Source organism: Sebastes umbrosus, chromosome 18, assembly GCF_015220745.1.
Source record: "Sebastes umbrosus isolate fSebUmb1 chromosome 18, fSebUmb1.pri, whole genome shotgun sequence".
In the NCBI taxonomy this organism is placed as follows: domain Eukaryota; kingdom Metazoa; phylum Chordata; class Actinopteri; order Perciformes; family Sebastidae; genus Sebastes; species Sebastes umbrosus.
The window spans coordinates 24,842,076-24,867,005 of NC_051286.1; the positions used below are offsets into that span (position 1 = coordinate 24,842,076).

The 24,930-nt window shown below is 41.7% G+C and overlaps 2 protein-coding genes across 3 annotated transcripts; both read left to right on the top strand.

Moving 5' to 3' along the window:
• The first annotated feature begins 201 nt into the window (after window positions 1-201).
• On the top strand, window positions 202-14,954 carry ppil4 (peptidylprolyl isomerase (cyclophilin)-like 4). Its single transcript, XM_037751737.1, has 13 exons — window positions 202-343; window positions 618-685; window positions 2,782-2,846; window positions 2,942-3,059; window positions 4,393-4,535; window positions 5,365-5,461; window positions 6,312-6,428; window positions 6,525-6,649; window positions 6,771-6,837; window positions 7,994-8,105; window positions 9,165-9,261; window positions 9,715-9,850; window positions 14,506-14,954. Exons 1-13 carry the CDS (start codon window positions 274-276, stop codon window positions 14,716-14,718), a joined length of 1,428 nt encoding a protein of 475 aa, XP_037607665.1. The 5' UTR covers window positions 202-273; the 3' UTR covers window positions 14,719-14,954.
• A 117-nt stretch (window positions 14,955-15,071) lies between these two features.
• Window positions 15,072-19,237, top strand: LOC119477574. 2 transcript variants are annotated; one of them, XM_037751710.1, is made up of 4 exons: window positions 15,072-16,102; window positions 16,488-16,650; window positions 16,820-18,669; window positions 19,019-19,237. In XM_037751710.1, exons 2-4 carry the CDS (start codon window positions 16,505-16,507, stop codon window positions 19,165-19,167), a joined length of 2,145 nt encoding a protein of 714 aa, XP_037607638.1. In that variant the 5' UTR covers window positions 15,072-16,102; window positions 16,488-16,504; the 3' UTR covers window positions 19,168-19,237. The 2 variants fall into 2 exon arrangements, with proteins under 2 accessions (XP_037607638.1, XP_037607639.1); XM_037751711.1 differs by having other exon boundaries at window positions 19,037-19,237.
• Window positions 19,238-24,930: the final 5,693 nt, after the last annotated feature.

Genomic DNA, 24,930 nt, shown 5'->3' on the forward strand with positions numbered 1-24,930 from the left:
TTTCTTCATCTCCTTGTATTTTTATATCTGGTATATTTTTTTGTACTTTGTACTTTGCACTACTAAAAACATGTTAGTAAAAAGGCAGTAAAAAATACTGCCTTTTTACTAACATGTTTTTGCACTATGGAACTGTGATGCTGGAAACTTGAATTTCCCTCGGGATCAATAAAGTTACTATCTATCTAAAAGAGTCGGCTCTTTGAACCGGCTCGTTCGCGACCAACACATCACTAAAAGAAACTCTCTTCTCGCGAGATTAGGAACGTCAGCATGGCGGTGCTCCTTGAAACGACGCTGGGAGATATTGTCATTGATTTGTTTACAGATGAGAGGCCTAAAAGTAAGAAAATAAAGCCGTTTTTCACATGAACGCTGTTCATTCAGTGAGCTGGTTGCTAGTTGAGCTAACGGTAGCCACTGACGAGCTGAAGCTCAGAATAACGGGCTGCTAGCTAGACTGTTAAAATTAGCTAGCAGTTAGCTACCTAGCAACATCAACACAGCTGGAATAAACCCCTTTATGTGACCTTCATTTATTGACGCTAAATGTGTTATTACTGGTTGATTCATGTTTATCTGTCGTTGTAATGACTCTGTGCTCTCTTCTTCTGCAGCTTGCCTGAACTTTGTGAAGCTGTGCAAGATCAAGTACTACAACTACTGCCTCATCCACAATGTGCAGGTAAAGCTAAATGGTCCCTTGCAAACTTCTGTAACAGCTGTGGATTGAAATGCGGTCCTGAAACTGCAGCTTCCTCTATAGCAGGAACATAATATTGGAGCCATTGATTGTGCAGCAGACTGCTGTTAACTCGCCTGAGGAGGGCGATAGAGTCCCAAACTACATCTGAGAAGTTCAACTCTGAAAGTGCAGGCCACTGTTCATCTGTGGACTAAATTTGGCAAACTGTCTGGATGCCTGACCTGGCACCCAAAGCCACAGCTTCACAGTGTAGATACATTTTATTTAAAGGAGCAGTGGGTAGAATTGGAGCAAATTAAATTTCATTGTAGTGAGACCCTTTTTTTTAAACTTGACCTCTCTGTATAAAATGACCTGTGGTGACCTCTAGGATAATCACAGCCTCATGAAACTTTATAGCCACAAACTAGAGACCTAGAGCATTCAGAAGATGGATGGCTTTCCTAGCTAGATTGACAATAAGGGGGTTTCTGAGCAGTTTACACAACGGAAGTACTCACCATCTAATTGCTGAAAAATGCAATTCCTGCAGAAATCTCCAAATGTCAAAAGTTTTTTAAACCAAATCGCAGCATGGCTTCTTCTATGGTGTTCCCCAAAGTCTTGGTGTCTTAATGTGGTATTTTGGAATGATTATTGATCATTTTTATCAATTGGCGCTCTTCCTGGGGGTTTGCTCCTAACAGCATCTGCAAGATTTCACAGACCAGAGGAACACAACCAATCAGAGCCGAGCTGAAGCCTTGCCATCTCTAAGCAGCTGTCAATCACTCGCGAACTCCAATCAAACGGTCAAACTAGGCAGCGCTGATCAAATATGAACCAATATTCTGTTACTGTAATGACTCTTTCTCGCATAAAATGTTTTCAGAAACATCTTGTAGTGTACTGTTTAGCTGTAAAATGAGAAAGTTTTTGAGGAAGTACCAAGCACACCGCCCACCAGCTGGAGCAAACTTTCTCATTTTCTAGGCTCTCGACTGGGCTTAGTTTGACCGTTTGATCGGAGTTTGCGAGTGATTGACAGCTGCCTCCGTTGAATGAACAGCCAATAGGAACGCTCTCTCTCTGAAATGACCTGTGATTGGTCAAAGTCTCCCGTCACGGTGGATGTTTTAAAGCCTGAAAACAGAGCCATGAGGAGGTGCAGAAGTCTAGTTTTCTCTCAGAACACTTGAATTACAATATGCTGAAAGGTTATTATGGAATTTTTGCCCAATGATGCCAAAAACATTTTGCCTACTGCCACTTTAAATTCAGTCAGAGTATTATTTGCCCATGCAGCTAAAATAAGGTTCAAAATAAACTGGGCTCGAGGACCCAAGGTTCAAAATCAAACAATGCCTGCAACACAACTTGTTCTATTATTATTGCAGCTCTTGTTCACCAGACTCTGATGACAGGTGAGGGTGCACTCTGTAGTCTTTGGGCTCTCGACTGGACAAAGTGGAGTATACAGAGAGGATAGATATTGTTTCCTTGGGTTCCTGTAGAAAGTTAATGTGTCAGCAAAAAACACAATGGGAATCTCGCCCCCCCTGACCCAATTCACTCTCCGAAAAGTTTGTTTTTCTTTTAATAGAGGTATGAACTCCAGAATAAGGGCCTTGTTTCAGGTCAACATGTTTCCTATTCCGGCAGCAACATTTTACCGGAGTCATTTTGTTAGTGATATTGACTGGAAGAAAGTTTGGTCCTTACCACAAAAGTTCCTTCTAACAAATAAAGTAAAAGAGGTGTCATTTAAATGAATCTGTAGGTTTTATCCAGTGAAACATTTCTTACAAAAGTTAAAGAGTGACATAGATTAGACAGATTACATCCTGAAGCTTGCTCTCTATTTTGATCCTGTAAATTTATGTATGAGCTGTCGAAAGATGTTCACAGTTTTAAACTTGACATTTTCTCAGATTTATATTATATTTGGTTGCTGAATTGTCATAAATAAATTTAGTAAACAAAGCAGCAGACACTATTGTCTCAGAAGGTACTGTGCTCTTCTGATGTATCTGTCCAGCTGTGAAGTAGTGGACACTGTGTTAGATGCTGTAACAGTGTGTTTGTCTCCTCCTCAGAGAGACTTCATTGTGCAGACTGGAGATCCCACTGGGACAGGACGTGGTGGAGAATCTATCTATAGGTCAGTCATCTTCATCTTCATCACCGCTGTTGACTTTTTTTTGACACCATGAGTTGAACACTGACAATTTTTCTCACCTGTGTGTGTGTGATTAGCAAACTCTATGGAGACCAGGCCCGCTTCTTCGATGTGGAGAAAGCGCCACGCATCAAACACAGGAAGAAGGGGACGGTGTCCATGGTGAACAACGGAAACGATCAGCATGGTTCTCAGGTGAATACCGTCACACTGTCGTTTGCCCCGTAAGCTGCAAAATGCCTCCAGAGCAGAAGCAACAGAAAATGCCTTCTACTAGCCAAGTTAAAAATACCATGTATATAAATATATTTTATAAATCAGCTGATTAGTTGAAGGAACTCCAGTCTACAGTTGTCAATCGATTAAAATATTTATTCACGATTAATTGCATGATCGTCCATAGTTAATTGTGATTAATCGCAAATTAATCACATTTTTTTTATTTGTTCAAAATGTATCTTAAAGGGAGATTTGTGAAGTATTTAATACTCTTATCAACATGGGAGTGAACAAATATGCTGCCTTATGCAAATGTGGAATATATTTATTATTGGAAATCAATTACCAACACAAAACAATGACAGATATTGTCCAGAAACCCTCACAGGTACTGCATTTAGCATAAAAAATATGCTCAAATCATAACATGGCAAACTGCAGCCCAACAGGCAACAACAGCTGTCAGTGTGTCAGTGTGCTGACTTGACTATGACTTGCCCCCAAACTGCATGTGATTATCATAAAGTGGGCATGTCTGTAAAGGGGAGACTCGTGGTTACCCATAGAACCCATTTACAGTCACATATCTGGAGGTCAGAGGTCAAGGGACCCCTTTGAAAATGGCCATGCCAGTTTTTCCTCGCCAAAATGTAGCGTACGTTTATAGCGTTATTTATCCTCCTTCTAGACAAGCTAGTATGACATGGTTGGTACCAATGGAGACCGCTACAACCTCCAAAAGATTGATTGCGTTAATGAAATTAGTGGCATTAAAACAAATTTGCATTAAATGAGTTATTATGGCGTTAACTTTGACAGCCCTAAATGTAATATTTGATCCTGTTATATAGAACCTGTCAAGGCTTGCCAATTTAGCTATTGTTGGTGTGATAGATGTTGTGGCCGGCTGTTAATGATTAAATGTTTCCTACAAATGTTTCCATCAGTGATTCACAGCTAAGGGTCTGGGGACCCCCACGGGTCCTTGAGGGAGTTCCAGGGGGTGTCCAGAGAAATGGGGAACAGTTTATTTTCACTATTTAATTCAGTGAGTAAGAGTCACAAGAGTGACTATTCTGATCATAGGTTTCACTTCCTCCACAGTTATCTCCTCAACTGTAGTTGACAGCTATAGAATTCTAGTCTTTACCATATCTAACCACCAAAAATCTTTTCAGATGCAGGTCCCTGAAGCAAAATCTTATCCAATGGGGACCTATTGTGTATCAATTTAGGGCTCCTCGACACGAAAAAAGGTTTAGAACCACTGTGTTACATGATGTGCATGATCTGTTATTCTTGTCCTCAGTTCCTTATTACCACGGGGGAGAACGTGGACTACCTGAACGGAGTCCACACAGTGTTTGGGGAAGTGACCGAAGGCATGGACATCTTGGCCAAAATCAACGAGACCTTTGTGGACAAGGACTTTGTCCCATTTCAGGATATCAGGTGAACTATAATTGTCACGGTTTGGTGGGAGTTCGGTACAGCGGGGAAAAAAATAAAAACATAAGGATCTGTTTAATTTATTTATTTTGAACAGACAGTAGTGCAAGTGTCAAAGACAGATATGATCCTGCTGCTGGGGACTGAGAGAGCATTTTGGCCACTGGCAACTTTGGTCAACTATTTTCATTATAACGACCATCTCAAATACTTCTGTATTTCACAGTACAAACACTTTCCCAAAAGGCAACAGATCACAATAAGCTATAAAACTGATAAAGCATCTTTTATGCTATGAAACCGAAAAACACTAAATACAGGTTGTTGTTTCTCGTCCCGGTGATCGGCACATCTGGGTGATGCCGTCAAATGTACGTTAGGAGGATGTGTTCCCACTCACATCCTCTATAACGTTGGAGTGACACACGGACCTCGTCTTATACTCAACTCTCTTGCCGTTGCTGTTGTAGCTGACCAGGAACCCACAGGCCGGTCTTCCAGCTCCAGACGTTTCATTTGTGCTCGTCAGAGTGTGACTGACTCGCACTCTAATCAGCTTGTTGTGTCAACCTCAGCATATGCTGCTAACGGCGTACAGCTAACAGTTTCCGGCTTGTGAACTTTGTTTACACATTACATGCATCAGTCTACATACTGTGCATTCTACCGTGACCCCAGTACATGAACGGCACCCAGCCCTAAGGTGAACTAAGACAAACTGACTGTGTAGTCTATGTCGCGGTATCTCTAGTGTCCAAAAATGCATGTGTTATTTCTCAGAAAAGGGCGTAAAGTTTTCCAGTCATGAGATGAGAATGTTGTTTTGCTGCAGGATAAACCACACCGTGATCCTGGAAGACCCTTTTGATGACCCTCCTGATTTGCCAGTGCCCGATCGATCACCTGAGCCCACCAAAGAGCAGCTGGATGTGAGTGCAGTGACACTGTTGATTCATTAAGGAAAGCTCTGAGACTTCTTATGTTTTTTTTCCTAAGACAAAGATATAGCCAAAACTTTCTTACATGAACATGAAAAAACTATGGCTGTCAATAGATTCAAATATTTAATCGCGAGTCATCGCATGATTGTCTAAAGTTAATCGCAATCACATTTTTTATCTGTTTCAAAATGTACTTTAAATGGAGATTTGTCAAGTATTTAATACTCTTATCAACATGGGAGTGGGCAAATATGCTGCTTTATGTGAATATATGTTTACAATTATTATTGGAAATCAATTAACAACACAAAACAATGACAGATATTGTCTAGAAACCCTCACAGGTACTGCATTTAGCATAAAAAATATGCTCAAATCATAACATGGCAAACTGCAGCCCAACAGGCAACAACAGCTGTCAGTGTGTCAGTGTGCTGACTTGACTATGACTTGCCCCAAACTGTATATGATTATCATAAAGTAGGCATGTCTGTAAAGGGGAGACTCGTGGGTACCCATAGAACCAATTTACATTCACATATCTTGAGGTCAGAGGTCAAGGGACCCCTTTGAAAATGACCATGCCAGTTTTTCCTCACCAAAATGTAGCGTACGTTTATAGCGTTATTTATCCTCCATCTAGACAAGCTAGTATGACATGCCCGCTACAACCTCCGAAACATCGATTGCGTTAATGTGTTAAAGAAATTAGTGGCGTTAAAACAAATTTGCGTTAAAGTGTTATTATCGTTTAACTTCGACAGCCCTAGACAAAATGTATACAGCATATGTACAAACAGCATATTCTGCCTAAATAACTCCAGCTGTTTTTGCGCAGAGTGGGCGAATCGGAGCGGACGAAGTGATCGACGATACGGATGGAAAAGGAGCCGAGGAGTTGGAGGAGAGGTTGAAGGAGAAAGAAGCCAACACCCAGGCCATCCTGCTGGAGATGGTGAGGAGAAGAGATCTGCTCTCTGCCCGCAACTGAAGATACCAAAGATGCATGTCTGAGACATTTCTTCACTTCCTCTGTCATCCATTCCTCCAGGTGGGCGACCTCCCCGATGCAGACATGAGGCCTCCAGAGAACGTGCTGTTTGTGTGCAAACTGAACCCAGTCACCACTGACGAGGACCTGGAAATCATCTTCTCTCGCTTTGGGACCATAAAAAGGTGCTAACCTCCAAGTTCTACATGTTGCTATAGTTTGTAGTGAAAATGTTTACAAAGTATTTGTACATGTGGAAATTGTGTGTGCATTAAACTTCTCTCATGTTTCTGTGTTGTTGTGTAGCTGTGAGATCATCAGAGACATGAAAAGTGGAGACTCCCTCTGTTACGCTTTTATTGAGTTTGAAAAGGTGAGCATCTTGTCTGTCTCCATAATGTGCAATATCTAAGTAAACTGTGCACTCATGTGTGGATGAGTTTACAATTTAAAGGGCAGGTCCATTATTATTAATAATTTATTTTAGGTTATGTCATTCTGTAGCTACTGTGGTTTAAGTACGGACCTGGAGTCGAAACTTGGTTAGCCTAGCTTAGCATAAGGACTATGAACAGAGTATCTCATTTGTACTGTTGCAACCATTTGTGATTTTTATGTGTTATGCACTGGAACTATTACTTGGCGAATATCAGCCAGGCACCATTACTGAGTTTTGTTGTCACATGTTGCCAGGTTTGGCACCATTGTGCCCCATAGAGAGACTTGAACCTGTACTCACCGACTGTATGCTGCCACTAGAGTGATACTGAATCAGCTTAGTTCACTCTCTAAAAGAAAGGGAGTAAGTGTGTTTCCCACACCGTTGAACTACTAAAGTGTTTGCAATGAGGATAACTTGACAAGACGCTAAAGAACTGTATCGCATAGTCTTAAAATATGTAATTGTAGTGATGTGTTGTTAGAAATACATAGAAAAGTTGTGAAGGAATCATTTAAAAATAGATTTTAGTTTATTTAATTTTTAGGGTAGTTGGTTCTAGTAATTTAGTTTGAATTCAGGGGTGTGTTTTAGGGGTCCTCCTCAAAGATCAGGAAAATATGACAACATCTTTATCAGGATATACTGTACAGGGGTATTATATCTAGTGAAAGCAGTGAAAGTGACAGAAGGAAAACCCCTGCAGGATGTGAATGATTGAACTCAGTTGTGACCTCCATTGTTTGTTCTTCTTCTGACGTGTTGATAACCGTCACATGTCATGCGCTGCTGGAGTCATTACGATAGAGAAGTAATATTATAGAGATGTGGAAGTCATGTGGGTATACTATATTTACCATGAACGTGGTACATTGTTGTCTCTCTCATGAAAATAAATACTAGACGGAACATTTATTTTCCTAAACTGGGTTTATTGCTCTTTCTGCCCACTAAGAGTAACTTCTCTTTTTCTTGATCCACGCCGTTTGTTAATGACATCATTACGTTATTTGTTTCTGCAGAACCTGACATTTACTTCTATTATTACTGTTCCTCTCTTACCTCCTTTTGATGCTTTCTGTCTCCACAGCAAGAAGACTGTGAAAAGGCCTACTTCAAAATGGACAACGTGCTCATTGATGATCGACGCATTCACGTAGACTTCAGCCAGTCAGTCGCAAAGATCAAATGGAAAGGCAAAGGTACTGAAGCCTATTTGGTCTGCACGATTTGATTATTTCTATCTTTTTCAATCTAAACCTAGTTTCTACACCGATCAGGCATAACATTATGACCACCTGCCTAATATTGAGTAGGTCCCCTTTTTGCCGCCAAAACAGTCCTGACCCGTCGAGGCATGGACTCCACTAGAGCTCTGAAGGTCTGCTGTGGTATCTGGCACCAAGCCATCAGTAGCAGACCCTTTAAGTCCTGTAAGTTGCGAGGTGGGGCCTCCGTGGATCTGACTTGTTTGTCCAGCACATCCCACAGATGCTCGATCGGATTGAGATCTGGAGAATTTGGAGGCCAAGTCAACACCTCCAACTCGTTGCCATCCACATGATGTAAAAGAAAACGTGATTCATCAGACCGGGGCTACCTTCCTCCATTGCTCTGTGGTCCAGTTCTGATGCTCACGTGCCCGTTGTATGCGCTTGTGGCGGTGGACACGGGTCAGCACGGGGCACCCTGACCGGTTTGCGGCTACGCAGCCCCATATGCAACACTGACTGTGTGTTCTGATAGCTTTCTATCGGAACCAGCATTAACTTGTTCAGCAGTTTGAGCTCCAGTAGCTCTTCTATTGGATCGGACAACACGGGCCAGCCTTCGCTCCCCACGTGCATCAATGAGCCTCGGGTCTGACCCTGTCGCCGATTCACCGGTTTTCCTTCCTTGGACCACTTTTGGTAGGTCCTGACCGCTGCAGACCGGGAACATCCCACAAGAGCTGCAGTTCTGGAGATGCTCTGACCCAGTTGTCTAGACAGCACAATTTGGCCCTTGTCAAAGTCGCTCACATCCTTACGCTGGCCCATTTTTTCTGCTTCCAACACAAGGTTTAAAGTTCAAAATGTTCACTTGCTGCCTAATATATCCCCCCCACTGCCAGGTGCTATTGTAACGAGACAATCCATATTATTCACTTCACCTGTCAGTGGTCTTAATGTTATGGCTGATCAGTTATATCAGTTTTCACCTTGAGGTAAGTCTGACAGTGTGTTTCCTAAGCAGAGATCACAGCCTTGTCTGTTTCCTAGGTGGGAAGTATACTAAAGATGACTTCAAAGCCTACGAGAAGGATGTGGAGAACCGATCCAAGCTGGCTCTCAAGGATCAAGTGAAGCCTAAACAAGAGTATCCTTGTGTGTTTAATAGGCAGGGATTTCATTTTCCAGTTTTTTACCACTTCATGTCATAACTGTCAGTTGATTAAATAGTCATCCATACTTAATCGCACATTTTTTATTATGTGTTCAAAATGTACCCTAAAGGAAGATTTGGCAAGTATTTAATACTCTTATCAACATGGGAGTGGGCAAATATACTGCTTTATGCAAATGTATGTATGTAAATTCAGCGCAAGTTCATGAGAAGCTAGTATGACATGGTTGGTACCAAAGTTACGTTAATATGTTAAAGATGTTAGTGCCGTTACAACGAATTTGCATTAACAGCCCCAGTCATAACACATCAGCCTGCGGTATTTAACTGTACAGCCTCTGCTGCGGTGGCTGTTTTGATTTAGCAAAACCTTTCAGCACCGACTTTCTCAACTTCCTGGAGATTTCCATAACTTTCCCAAAACAGTTCCAAGTACGACCTGCTTATTGAGGAGGAGGATGATGAGGCGACGAGCCACCGGCAATCTGAGAAGAAACACAAGGAGAAGAGGCACCATCATCATTCAGACGACGAGGACGGCAGGAAGTCCAAAAAGCACAAGGTATCTTCAAGCCAGCACAACAACATTGTAATATTGTGTCATACTCTCCCCTATGGTAATATTAGGAGGGTGGAGTAAGTTGCAGGGCAGTTTCTGCTACTGCATTTTTTATTTCTGCTTTACTGCGGGGAAAGTAGTATTATCTTATAGGGAACCTGATCTAGTGTCACATGTTTTTCTAAATCTGTATGTAGGAATACATGTGATCTACTGTGCAAATCATCAGAAGTTACACAAAAAACTCCCCCACAGGTTATTCAGATTTTTCTCAAGAAGTCCAGACACCAGCATTGTTAATGTAGCACAGGTTTCATTAGAGGAACGGTGTGTAGCATTTTGGGGGATCTATTAATAATAATGAACGAGTCAATTACACATCCGAGACAACGCCTGGGGAGGAGCACAATTTCTTATTATTTCCCTGTTCGATGAAACCGTTTACAAAACAACCGAGCATTTGAATCAGGAAATAAAGATGTTAAAAGAGTTCCAGGTAACCGTTACTGTGACAGCAAGCAGGTTGTTCACAGACGGACACAGAAGAGCCTTCTTCCAAGAAGCCCGTTTACTCATTCGTCTGAATTATTGTTGAGAAACTCCCCTCACTCCTGGAACTGTGTGACTGATGTAAAGAGAGCTGTTCCAGGTAACTCGATAAACCTGATTCATTGAACAGGCTCCTGCATGCACAGCTTTTCACACAAGCACACACACACACACACAGGGTGCAAAGATTTAGTATGTCCCAATTCATAGTTTGTCAAAAACATCAATCCATCCATTATCTGTAACCGCTTATCCTTTTCAGGGTCGCCGGTGGGGGGCGGGGGGCTGGAGCCGATCCCAGCTGACATTGGGTGAAGGCGAGGTACATCCTGGACAGGTCGCCAGACTATCACAGGGCTGACACATAGAGACAGACAACCATTCACACTCACACCTACGCAATTTAGAGTCAACAATGAACCAAACCTGCATGTCTGTGGACTGTGGGAGGAAGCCGGAGTACCTGCAGAAAACCAGTATAGTCCAATAATATGATATATGACAATCTGAAATGGGCTGTTCTGCATATTGAGTACTTATTTTTGACACTTTAAGTGTATTTTGATGCCGATACGTTTTACTTAAAGATGCTAAATTCCAAATTCAGAGCATGCTTATGTGGGATCGCCTCCACACAGCTCTCAACATGGCTGAACTCCGGCGGCTCGCAGCTAACAGCGCTAACCGCGGAAACAACGGCAACAGTGCTGACAGAGCTAACAGTGTTAACCTGGGGGAGAACCGGAGGGTGGGTGCTACGTTTCCACGATGACGGCGTTATCAGCTGTAACCGCCGTATGAGAGCAGTGCAGAGCGGCGGCCGTGTGCTAGCCAGTGGGACACGCTGACTCGCACAAACATGCACTCAAAGGCATGCGCGGCCGGCCCGGCTACGTCAACAAAGCACAGAGAAGCTCTGATTACAGCACTCACGGAGGGAGAGAGACTTCATTCTCTGCTCAGGTAGACATTACTCCTCTATATCTTTACATAGACAATAGTCGTTTGCTGCTGTGTTAATGCTCTGGATATCGTATAGAGAACCTTTAACCTCTAGCCCGGCACGACACCCTTGAAGTCAACATTTTCAACATCACAGAGAGCTCTTTCTGTCTGCAATTTTATACTAGCTGATTTCAGCAGTTCTGCCCTGGAACACACCTGTTACATGAAAATGCCTCAACATGATAAGTGTTATAATGCAGCTGCCATCTTTGAGAAGGGCTCCTCCAGTCCTCTGTTGTTTGTTCCTGCCTGTTATTACTGTATGTGAGTCTGGCTGTGTTTACATGCCAGAGGTGGCTTAAAGTCTTATCCATCTACTCGTTTACATTGACCTTTGATATATTTGAGTTTCCTTGTTATTAAAAACACATACCAACCTGTAGTGCCCCGCCCACAGACGACAATCTGTTACATAAGTGATAAAAGAAGGTGTGCAGCAGGCTACTTCAGTAGTTCAGTGACCCATGGGCTACATGGCTATCTGCACGGAGGAATTGACCTTTTGATAAATAAAGCGTGAAATGTCTTGTAGTTTTAGTTAAGACGACAAAATAGTGTGCAGTAACTACCTCATAATATAATAAAAGAAAATTCCATGACACGATAAATTGATTTGAAAAAATCAGAGATGTGGATATATTGTCGAGAAGGCTGCACGGTGGTCACAGCGAGAGGGTTGCAGGTTCGAACCCGGCTTGGGGCCCTTCTGTGTGGAGTTTGCATGTTATCCCCGTGTTAGTGTGGGTTTTCTCCGGGTTCTCCGGCTTCCTCCCACAGTCCAAAGAAAGTCAGCCCTGTGATAGTCTGGCGACCTGTCCTTTGCCCAATGTCGGCTGGGATATGCTCCAGCCTCCCCCGCGACCCTGAGGTCGCAGATAATGGATAGATGGATATATTGTCGAGCCCTATGTACCTTGTCAGTTTGTCATGTTAACTACCAGCAGCCTGACTGCTGCATCAAATAGACTTGAGGTTTGTCAGTGCCGTACGTACATATGTCCTTATTATTGCCTTTTATTTATTTATTTTTTGTTTTGATTTCAATCTTTCTAATACTCCTTTATCTCTGCTGCCTTTTGTCAAGTCAAACACTAGTGTAACCCCCAGTTCTGACCGATGCACGTAACTGAAGTTTGAAATTCTGTTGACACCTCCAGTAACCTGGTTGGAGCTGCTTTAAACAAACACAAATTAGGGTTCAAGCCCCGGATATATAAATAAATATATATATATAAGTATTAGGGCTGTCAAAGTTCAAGCAATAATAATGCGTTCACGCAAATTTGTTTTAACGCCACTATTTCTTTAACACATTAATGCAACTTGTGATTTTAGCTTGTCGCCAAGGAGGCTAAATAACACTCCAACCATGCGCTAAATTCTGGCGAGGAAAAACTGGCATGGCCATTTTCAAAGGGGTCAAGAGATGTGAATGAAAATGGGTTCTATGGGTACCTACGAGTCTCCCCTTTACAGACATGCCCACTTTATGATAATCACATGCAGTTTGGGGCAAGTCATAGTCAAGTCAGCACACTGACACACTGACAGCTGTTGTTGCCTGTTGGGCTGCAGTTTGCCATGTTATGATTGGAGCATATTTCTTTATTCTAAATGCAGTACCTGTGAGGGTTTCTGGACAATATTTGTCATTGTTTTGTGTTGTTAATTGATTTATAATAATAAATATATACATAAATTTGAATAAAGCAGCATATTTGTCCACTCCCATGTTAATAAGAGTTTTAAATACTTGACAAATCTCCCTTTAAGGTACATTTTGAACAGATAAAAAAATGTGCAATTAATCCCGATTAACTATGGACAATCATGCGATTAATCGCGATTAAATATTTTAATCGATCGTATGTTGTGCGTATAGGTGCGTGTGTGTACAGTAGTGAAGCAGCAGCACTGAAACGGGGGAGATGGAGACAGACAGGCAGAAGAACATGTCCGCCTGCTGCACTGCGCCAAAGTGAAGCTTAGAATACTTTTGAATATTTCTCATCGAAGCTTTGAAGCCCAAAAAATGGTATTCAGGACAGCCCTACTCTCATCAGATGTAGCTGTCAGATCTTTATTTGAATAAGGCCCATATGCTCAGTAAGGGGCAGAGCAGGACAAAATCCCACAAGACGGAACATACTGTACACAAGCAGCAGCCAGTAAATACTAAATAACACATATGGTGAGCAGTGCTGGATTGGACTCTTTTTAGTTACACCTAGTAGTGCACTATGAGGTTTCCAATTGAGATGCATTGTTTCCAGGAAGTAACAGTTTTTCCAGGAAGTACAGATCCCCCATTGCATGCCCTTGCTGTGCTTCAGTTACTAATTACTCAACTGTGTGGGCATCAGAGGCTTATCATCTGCGTAGAAAGAGTGGCACTGATAGTTTAAACATGCCCTTTCTACTCAAAATATCTGATAATTCTGATGTAGTATTTCCTCTTATACACTACTGTTCAAGTTTTTGGCATCTCCAGCCAAAAAGCACAAAGCTCAGCAGTCATGGCGACTGCTGAGCCGGTTGAGAGCCGTGCGGAGGCAATAGAAATGCTCCCAATGTCACATTTAGCACCTTTTAAAGCTAAGGTAGGCAGTTTATTTTAGAGGCATATCAATCACTGTCAGCATCGCTGTCCTGTGAGAAGCACGTATCTCTAAAAAGTCAGAAAAACAGCCCCATTTTCAGCTTTGTGACAATGCATTTTCCTTTGATCCAAGAGGCTTTTTATAGAGTTTATTTAGCTGAAGACAGAGGCCAATTTTCTCAACACATGAAGGAACACTTCACCCTTCAGTTTATCACAAACATTCAACATCAACACATCTGGAGTACGTGGTTTTCACTGGACAGGAACGGGATGAAAAACTGTAATCTGTAAAGTAACTGAAGCTGTCAGACAGATGTAGTGCAGTAAAAAGTACAATATTTCCCTCTGAGATGTGGTGGAGTAGAAGTATAAAATAGCATAAAATGGAAATATTCAAGTAAAGTACAAGTACCTCGAATTTGTACTTAAGTACAGTACTTGAGTACTTAGTTACGTTCCACCATTGATTGTCTCACACTTTCATCTTCTCTGACATTTCCAGGACATGGAGGATAGCCGGCGAGACAGGAAGATGGGACGCCCGCGCTCTCGATCCCGCTCGCGTTCCCGCTCCAGAGACCGGGACCACAAACACAGCAAGTCCCAGCTCAAACACGGGAAAGAGGGCCGTGATAAAGGCCACAGCCACAAGGAGCGGAGCCACAGCAGCTCCTCCAAGAAGTCCAGTGATAAAGAGAGGAGTAGGTACAGGTGAGGGAGTTCACCTGATCTTCCCCGTGACAGGAGCGCGGAGCCTCACAAAGGTCAACTGTATTCAGCATGAATTTTATGGCATCTAAATATTCACTACTGGTTTTCTTGTCACTTTGTCCTTAAGTTTAAGAAAAAAAAAAAAAGGATGATGATCAGGTCCTTGTTCATTGTGTTGAAGAACAAAAATAGTTTGAGAAATGCTTTTTTATATCTATATTAAAAAAAATCTCCAAATTGTGACAGTTGTCTTTTGATTTTTATCAATTATTTATTTCTAGTGGTGGAAAGTAACAAGTACTGAACGTAAGTACAATTTGAAGGTAGTTTACTTGAGTATTTTCTATTTTATGTAACTTTATACTTCTACTCTAGGCTAACGTTAGCTATGCTAGCTAAGCAGGGTTAATTTAGCTGACGTATCTTGTTTCAGTATGTCAGGCTAACGTTAACTAAGCAGTGTTAACTTAGCTGACGTTACTTGTTTCAGTATGTCAGACTAACGTTAACCAAGCAGTGTTAACTTAGCTGACGTATCTTGTTTCAGTATGTCAGGCTAACGTTAACTAAGCAGTGTTAACTTAGCTGACGTATCTTGTTTCAGTATGTCAGGCTAACGTTAACTAAGCAGTGTTAACTTAGCTGACGTTACTTGTTTCAGTATGTCAGGCTAACGTTAGCTGAGCAGGGTTAATTTAGCTGACGTTACTTTTTTCAGCATGTCAGGCTAACGTTAAGCGGCTGAGAACTGCTCAGGTTCTTCCTGAACTCCTAAACATCATGGTGATAATTTAATGGGCTATAAGACAAGTATGTTCTTTTTTTGTTTTCATTAAACACGTCTGTAGAAAAAATTAAAAAAAGAAATGGTTCAATGGATAAACCTGCATTTAAAATGTTTTTTATTTCTACCTTTACTTTCTCACAAAAATCCCAGATAATTTGCGAAGAACTACCCAGATACCTTTTATGGTAGTAATATCACACTATAAAAAGTACTACATGTAAAAGTCCTTCATTTAAAATTTTACATAAGTAAAACAATATTATTAGTATCAAAATATAGGCTGCATAAAGTATCAAAAGTAAAAGTAATCATGCAGAATATCTCTTAATAATTAAAATAAATAATGAAATTTATTATTATGGTGGAATTGTTACAGAATGTTTGTTCATTTCAGTTGATAGAGATAGTTGAAAAAAAAAAAAACGGAACATTCCGTCACTCCAGACTCCAGACATGACTTCTGTCATGACATCACAGTGCAACCCTGCCACAGAGACCGTTCCAGCCGAGGAGTGAAAACTCAGAGAATATCTTTCTGACAATTTTACTTCTACTAACTGGAAGCTACTGGACCATCGTTTTCTACAAAGGACAACACACGGTAAGCTATCTTGTGGGATTTCAGTCTTTTACTGTAGACATTACCTCAGTATGTGGGTTGGTATTACACTTACTGATGGTTATTGTTGGCTAAATATACCGAAAAAAATACAATTATTTGATCATGTTTTTCCCTAACGTTAGCTGTAAACATTATTCTGTAGAAAAACTTTTTCAGTCTACCTAGTGTCATGAATCAGTAATGTTCTCAACACATATCACCATTTTCCTACAGAAAAACAAATTGATGTTTGTAATTATTTTCATATAAGCTAGATTTATTCATTTAAAGATCCTACACACTCCTGGTACTGTAAACCCTGCAACAAATACTACATCTGCAAAGAAGAAAATGCTAAATTTTTGGTTTCATTTGCTTCTTTCAGATTTAGTTGTCATCACCATGACAGAACGACCGGCCCAGGACCCACCAGGGTCCTCTGCTGCATCGGTGCAGATGCCTGATACTCTGCATGTTGACCTGCCGCATGTTGATTCACAGGAAGTCCGTTTTACCATCAACAACTCTTTGATTCACATGACCGCAGAGTAAGTACATAAAATACAGTACAAGTATTGTTATGTGGACATGTCAAGTCATGGCCATATTATTACAACGGGACAGCGTGATATTTGTGTACAAATAGTGAATACAGTTTTTTTAGATGGGTATCAACTTCAGAGTGCTTATGCTATAACATGGAATACTTTCCTACAGGCATTGGGCGGAAATGGAAGACAGCGTGGTTTCCAGTGAGATGATGGCTGTAATGGCCGATACTTGCATGGATATTATCCAGACTTTTGCAGAGGCCATCCTGGATGTCGTGATGCCACAGGTCTACAGATACATGAGAATCTACGGCACCTTTTCTCCATCCGTCCTCGGTCTGACTGAGGACCGAATCCAAACCTACCTGGGGGATTCTGTTGAACAGGGACTGTCTAATGCCCTGCACATCAACCTACAGAATTGTGTGGTGTCTAAGGAGTTCTCCCTGATGCTTTTGAGACACATTTCAGAGACGGTCAACTCAGTCTTGGCTTTGACCACTCTGACTTCCACCCCAGAGTCCAGACTCCCAGTGTTTTCTGTCAGCAGTTGCCTGATTTCCAATGAAGACTTGACAGAAATGGTTTGTCACTTTGCCAGCATACTGGTAGGAGCCAGCAAACCTCGGCGACGAGCTCAACAGGAGACTGAAGATCAGCAGAGCCAGATTTCAGAATCGGAGCTCGTATTCAATTTGGAAATCGAAAGTCACTTAACGGCAATGGAGGCTTACATCACTCGCATGGTGAAAGTCCTAAAAAGCGCTCAAATGCCACACCGTGACTTGAACTTGAACAACCGCAGAGATGTCTGTGTTAGAGTTGGCAAAAACACACAAATCATGACTGTGGAAGACAGGGAATCAGATAGACAAAAGTCTGCCGCGTCTTCCCATTGGGGTTTTGATGCCATACCGGGTGCTGTGCCTGACAGCGACGTCACCGAGTCGCGTTCTGAGAGTCCTCCCTTCAGTTCAGTTACGGTACTCGCCGCAACGGAGGACCGTTCTGGTCCCAGTGCGATGGACTCTATCGAGTACATAGCCTTCGAACTGACAAATGAACTTGTGCATGAAGATTCGCCAGGGGTAAAGAAGACAGACACTGCTCAGAAACTAAGGGAACTCACAGACAGAATCTTTAACATGGTAATGGGTGGACACGACTATCAGATTCCGTCAGTGCCAGCCGGAATGCGCATGATGGACACTGTGACCTATAGAAGGCTGAGGGAAAAGGACGTCACTGACCCAGGCATCGTGGCTCACACCCTTTACCTGAGGACAGAGGAGGTCGTTGCTCGTTGTGCTATGCAGGCTCGCCTGTGGCTCCAACTGTACTTGGAGCCACATCCAGATCCACGTCCTCATTTGTTTACTTTGGAGGACTCGTATGACGAGCATGTCAAAGAGACTGATTTGCAATATGCAGCGGGAGACTACATAGGAGTTCCCTCTTCACCTTCTGCTTATGGCTCTTCTGCCACATTAATGACACACATTGATGTAATCCCTGAGACGCAGGATCCAACGCCGTCACGGTTGCAGGAAATCCTTGCGCACAAATCCCTGTTGACTCTGGTGGTTGGGGAGATGCTCAATATCGTCGGCGTTAGAGACGAAACAACGCTACGGGACCTTGTAATGAAAGCGGCTGTAGAGCTTGTAGATGAGGACCCTGAGCTGTGCACCTACTTCCATGCCTTCTTCATGGGTCGGCACTACGGAGACATGTGCCGCGATACCGTCAGCGACCTCCTGTCGGATTTTGGTTCACTGCAAAAGCTTCAGGAGGCGGTGAGATCAGGGGATCCCATGTTTGAGGCGGCTCTAATGAGAGCACTGAGGAAACAGTGGGACATTTTCTCACTTCCAGTGCGTCACAGAAACACAGCCGTGGAGAAAATCTGCATCTTCTTCATGAAAATTTTAAAACTGTGCTGCAAAATAAGGAGGTCTAACAAGATCCAGCCTGTCACTTCTCTGACCAGGGACCAGGACGGCAGCCAGTTTGACGGTAAGTAACACATCAAAGAATTTGTGTTAATTTTTATCACAAATTGAGCTTTCAGATTGAGATTTACTAGCTAAACAACAGACTGTGGATATTTCTGTTGCTGGGCCCAGTAGCTTGACATCAGCCTTTAGCACACTGTTGCATTGTTTATTGCACTGATCTGCGCTATACGGCATGTACTGACATGTAGTGTCAATCTGAAAGCCCCCCTCTGCAAATATCAGCTTACAAATCAATTTTTATTGCAATCATAATGATTTTAGTCTAGTGAGTCAGTATCAGAAATGAATATTTACTGGTCTTAAAAAGCAATTAATATAAATTTTGTGTTTTTTTTTTGTTTCCACAGACCATGTGACTAATGAAGAACCTCTGAAAGACAATACAGAGCAATGCCAGAGTCCAACCATGTGCAGAAGGACAAAAAAGATGTGTTCCTCCATTGCGAGAGCATTGGGCAGACCATTCGCCTGTTGCCTCTGCCCAGAGAGCCAGTGAGGCTTCGGGGCTGTGGGGACTTTGGATCTACTTCAGGAGTGGCAATAGAAATGTGGATCGTCGCTTCCAGTCAGCCAGAGGTGGCTCTGGCTGACTGGAAGCCAGAGCCACCTCTGTTAAGAATCTGTTAAGAATCTTGACATTTGGTTTTCGCTTATCCATTCCTGAAAGCGAAGTGTGGACATGCTATTCTTCTATGTTGCTGTCACTATACTTGTATAGTGTATACAATATTACAATATGGCATACCGGATCAAGGGACATAACACCCAACCATGTATTTATGTATACATGGAGGAAACCAAGATATTGAAAAGCAGAATTGAATTGCTAAATTCTTAATCCCCAACCCTGTCTGCAGGACAACTGGAGGAGTCCCAGGCCAACTGGAGGAGAGGAATACCAATTGCCACCGCCCTGGAAGGGGGTCCCCTCTTCTGTGATCCTTCCCAAGGTTTCTTCCATTTACCCTGTGAAAGGCGTCTTTGGGAGTTTTTCCTTGCCCGATTGAGGGGGGTGTCATATACACATACACACACTTATATAGTCCACATGTCGAAGTGTCCTTGCGCAAGATACTCAACCCCAAACTGAGCGAGTTAGTATTTAGATTAGATCCTGATTGGCAGTGGCACCTTGTATGGCAGCCTCTGCCATCCGTCTACGTGTGTGTGAATGGGTGAATGCTGACATGTAGTGTAAAGCGCTTTGAGTGGTCGGAAGACTACACAGGCGCTATATAATGCAAGTCCATTTACCATATGTGTGTGTGTGTGTGTGTGTGTGTGTGTGTAAGTGATAATGTACAGCGAGCCCGTCATTGTAATGAAATAAACCCGACATGGCGATGCAGCACCGTGACGCAAAGTGGAGGGGTGACCCCAATGCGAAGCGGAGGGGTTTATTTCACAACACTGACCCGCTTGCTCTACATTATTCCACTTATTACACGGCTACTTACTTAATAATAAAAAATAATTGGCCAATCAGAATAATTTTTAGAAACTAAATAAAATTTTAAAAATTGACTTATGTTGGTTCTGCATTGCTTCTATATTGCATCTATATCTTAATAACATGTATGTGTTATATGTATATAAAGACACGCCACAATGATGGTTAATGTATAAATGCACTCTTGGTCCCAGGTCTTATCTTTAGCCTATGTATTGAGTTTTATTTATAAAATAAACCAATGGCAAAAAGAACAAAAATGTGTGACTCACTTGACTCAGACATGTGAATCCAGTTAATCAACTCAACTTCCATCATCTTCGTCTTTATTTTCATCTTCACTCTCATCATACATTATCATATACTGTAGGAAGTTCCATTACATCATATTTATTTTTATGATTTGCATTATTTATGCATGACAAGTCAAAAGATGTTTTCAATGACAACCATAGACCTTTGCACCTGTATCCTCCCCCCCCCCCTTGTCGGCAGGCCTGGTCAAAAGTAATGTTACATAGAAAGTAAAAGTAGAAAATGGTACACTTCTTAGGACAGCTTGCATTAAAACACATGTATTGAAGGGAGACATCACTGCAGTAATGGCGACTTATTTACTACCGGTACTTCCCAGGATTAAGTTATACAGCATTATATAAAGTATATAACCTTTACAGTGTACATTAATCTACTAACCTATGTTTAAGTCATTTGAACTCCTCAACCTTGACTTCCCTCTCTGTCATTTACTGTACTTCCTCTGCACCTTCCTCTTCCCCTTTTACACACTGCCCAATTTAGAACGAAGGGGGCCGATGATTAATACGTCACCTTTGACTTTAGTTTCTAACGGGTGGGCTTTTGTCACATACAGAAAATGTAGTCATGGAAAATGGCAGGGTGGAGTGTGTTTCCACAGCACTGAGGGAATTCATTGGTGTCTCCCCTCTGTGTGACTCAACAGCACTGAGGGAATTCACTGGTGTCTCCCTCCACCCACCTCACAGCTGAGACAAATCATCCTCAACTCTCAATCCAGACAAACTCTTAATGCCAACATGTCTCTGGCTGCAAAGTTCAAGGCAAATGGTGGGAGGAACATTTAGGTGTGAGATAAAGTACAACAGAACGTAATCTTATAACTGTGATCTCACATTCAAATGGTTACCGATGGAAAGCAACACTGTCTGGGAGAGATTCTCTCTAAATGTAAAAAAATTGCCTTCATCGCTTGTTCAACCCTCATGTTGTGATAACGGGCAACGTTTTTAGTTGCGGTCTAGTTCCAAAGAAATCCACAGATACAAACATGTCAGGCTGCGGGATCTTTAGGGGGAGATAGCAGGTCAACAGTAGATGTCACATAGAAGTAGTGTACATCATCTGAAAGCTGGGAACATGAAGATTAATTTGAGATGCAGCTCAGCACTTTGTGTCAAGTTGTTCTATTAATAAATCAGAAATAAACATGAATTAAATAATGAATTAAATACTTAAAATAAATTGTAAAAGTGTATTAATTCTTAGAACATTATGACAGAAGTATATGATGTCCATCCCCATGCTCTATTATGTCTCATAAGTTGTTGCAGCAATATTGGGGTTGATACCATTTGTTACACAGATTTGGTGCTTTATTTAACCACTTTTTCCATTCGAGAATTAATAAAAATGATCAATAATTCCTCCAGAATACCACATTAAGACACCAAAACCTTGAGGAACACCATAGAAAAAGCCATGCTGTGATTTGGTATCAAAAACTTTTGACATTTGGAGATTTCTGCAAGAATTTCATTTTTCGTCGATTGGATGGTGAGCACTTCTGTTGTGTAAACTGCTCAGAAACCCTCTTATTGTCAATCTAGCTAGGAAAGCCATCCATCTTCTGAATGCTATAGGTCTCTAGTTTGTGGCTGTAAAGTTTCACGAGGCTGTGATTATCCTAGAGGTCACCACAGGTCATTTTATACGGAGAGGTCAAGTTTTAAAAAAAATGGTCTTACTACAATGAAATGGCTACTATGAGGACAAACATCATCACACATGAATACAGTTGGGCTCATTGGATCCACAAGAGTCTCAGCTTTACGGTGATACCCAATTTATGTAATTCAAGACTGTTTATGGACCCCAGTATGCAGAAATATTTAAATACATCATTTTAGAATAGGCGGAAATAACACATTTATACTGCATTTTAAAAACTGCTTGTTTTTTTCTCCAAACTGCATGTGATTATCATAAAGTGGGCATGTCTGTAAAGGGGAGACTCGTGGGTACCCATAGAACCCATTTTCATTCAAATATCTGGAGGTCAGAGGTCAAGGGACCCCTTTGAAAGTGGCCATGCCAGTTTGTCCTCGCCAAAATGTAGCCTAACTTTAGAGCGTTATTTAGCCTCCTTGCCGACATGTTAACGTGACAAGGTTGGTACAGATGGATTCCTTGGGGTTTTTCTAGTTTCATATTATATCTGACCTTCACTCCAGCTCTAAAACTGAACCTGCTACAGCCTAAGAAAGATAGTAAAGTCTGTCGTGATTGCGTGTCTCAGAGTCTGCATTAGGCAACGCGGGACTGTAGATGCAAGAATTAACTTGAATTGTGTGTGTGATCATCAGCGAACCTAACCACAAAAACACATCCGATAACCCCTTTGATCGATATGTCATTCTCAAGAAAGAGTCACCCCACAATGTTTTGAACTTCCCGAAAATACATAGTTGTTTTGTGGGCGGACGGGTGTTGAGTGTGTGTTTGTGGTGAGCACAAATGGAAACAAGTGTTCCAGAGTGAAGCTGAAGAAACTCTGAAAGGTGACAGCACCGAGCAGCGTGGAAAAAAAGGGTTGCACATGCTTCACTCCCCCAGGTGGAACCTCTGGTAGAGACTTCCCCAGCCCGCCTACGCATGCATGCATTTTCACCTTTAACCTTCTGAAAAAAATCACAGAGCACATGCTTCGGCGTTTGCCAGGTCTTTCTTGTGATTTTAGACAAACTTCCCTCTCTCCTCAACGTCGTATTTTACTTGTCTGTCAGCATTGTTCTCTGCTGCTTTGCTCAGTTACTCATGCCGTCAGTATGTTCACTTAAAGGAATTGTGAAGAAACTGTTATTATAGCTGAATGGTGGGTTGTCCTGCAAGCTGACATACACTCCTCTGTCAGTCCAAATTCCTATCAAAGACAGCGCCATGCCCACATACCTTGTTACATACCTTAACTTGTGCAAACACACATGTAAGTGTATTGTAAACATGGAAGAGAAGACGGTCTACTGTAGGATGAATTGCATTTTTTCACTGCCACGAGTGTTCCCACGGTGTGTCTCAATGTCTTAATGTGGTATTTTGGAGGGATAATTGATCATTTTTATTAATTCTCCAGTGGTAAAAAATTGTTGAATTTCGCACCAAATCTGTGTAACAAATCGTATCAACACAAAATTGTTGCTTACAACTTATGAGACATAGTAGAGCATGGGGATGACCATCATATACTTCTGTCATGATGTTCTAAACCCATATACACTTTTACAATTCATTTTAAAGAGTTAATTAATTGTTTATTTCTTATTTATGACTAGAACAACTGACAAACAGTACTGAGCTGCATCTCAAATTAATCTCCAGGTTCCCAGCTTTCAGATGGTGTACACCACTTCTATGTGACATCTACTGTTGACATGCTGTCTCCCCCTAAAAACCCCCTGTAACCTGTAGGATCAGTATTTTAATAAATGTGCTCAACACTGGTAATGTTTATACCGTAGGCTACAGTCTCAAGAAACGTGTTTGCCGATAGCACTGAAACTACAACATGTTGTTGGCTGATTAAAATGGTGAGAGCTGAGTGGGTTGACTTATGAAACAATCATCCAGGTAGAGTGGAGCTGCAGGCAGAAAAGTGCTGCAACTCTTTAAAATGATTCATCTGATTGGGAAACAAAACCACTGCACAGTCCTGACTAATGCTGGCAAAGTGTATGTAACTTAACTTCATTTGTGTGCTGTTATTTTCAAAGTATTTTTTATTTTAATTAAATGAAGATTAACTTTATGTTATCATATTATCTGATTTCCATCGCAGCATGTTGCAGCCACCATGCCAGAACAGACCATGCTAAAGGCTGTTTGAGGCTACTTACTGTATGCAAAACTAAATGCTGATGTCAGCATGCTAACATGCTCACAATGTCAATGCTAACAGTCTGATGTTTACCAGGTATAATGTTAACCAGGTTTACCATCTCAGTATAGCCTGTTGGCATGATTTGGTAGCACCATTTGCTAATTTGGCACTGAACCATGGACTGTATATAAAGTATATATGGACGACGCGTGAACCACCTAGCTGCTACGTTAGCACCACGGTAGCTGCTTGGCTAGAAAGACACAACACACTAACCGTAATATCTCTATAACTACATTTATGATCAAATTGACACATGTTCTATTACACAGAGGAGCTTATTTCAGAAACAAATAGGTACGTTAGTCGACAGTGAGAGACAAATATTTTTTCGATCCCGCTATGAATCACACATAAGATATTTGTCCATGTAAAATAGCATTTTGCACGTCAAAAAAGTCCCAGTTTTGTCGTAGGTTTGTCGTAGTATCATTTAGTTACTATATTGTGTCTTTCCAGGTGAGAAGGGGCTGTACTGAGAGCCACACAGATAGCATCCTAAGTCGATCTGTTTGCTCAGTAGTCAAACTGGTGATGGTCTAGACCAGGGGTCAGCAACCTTTACTATCAAAAGAGACATTTTAGGTAAAGGAAAATAAAATATCTGTCTGGAG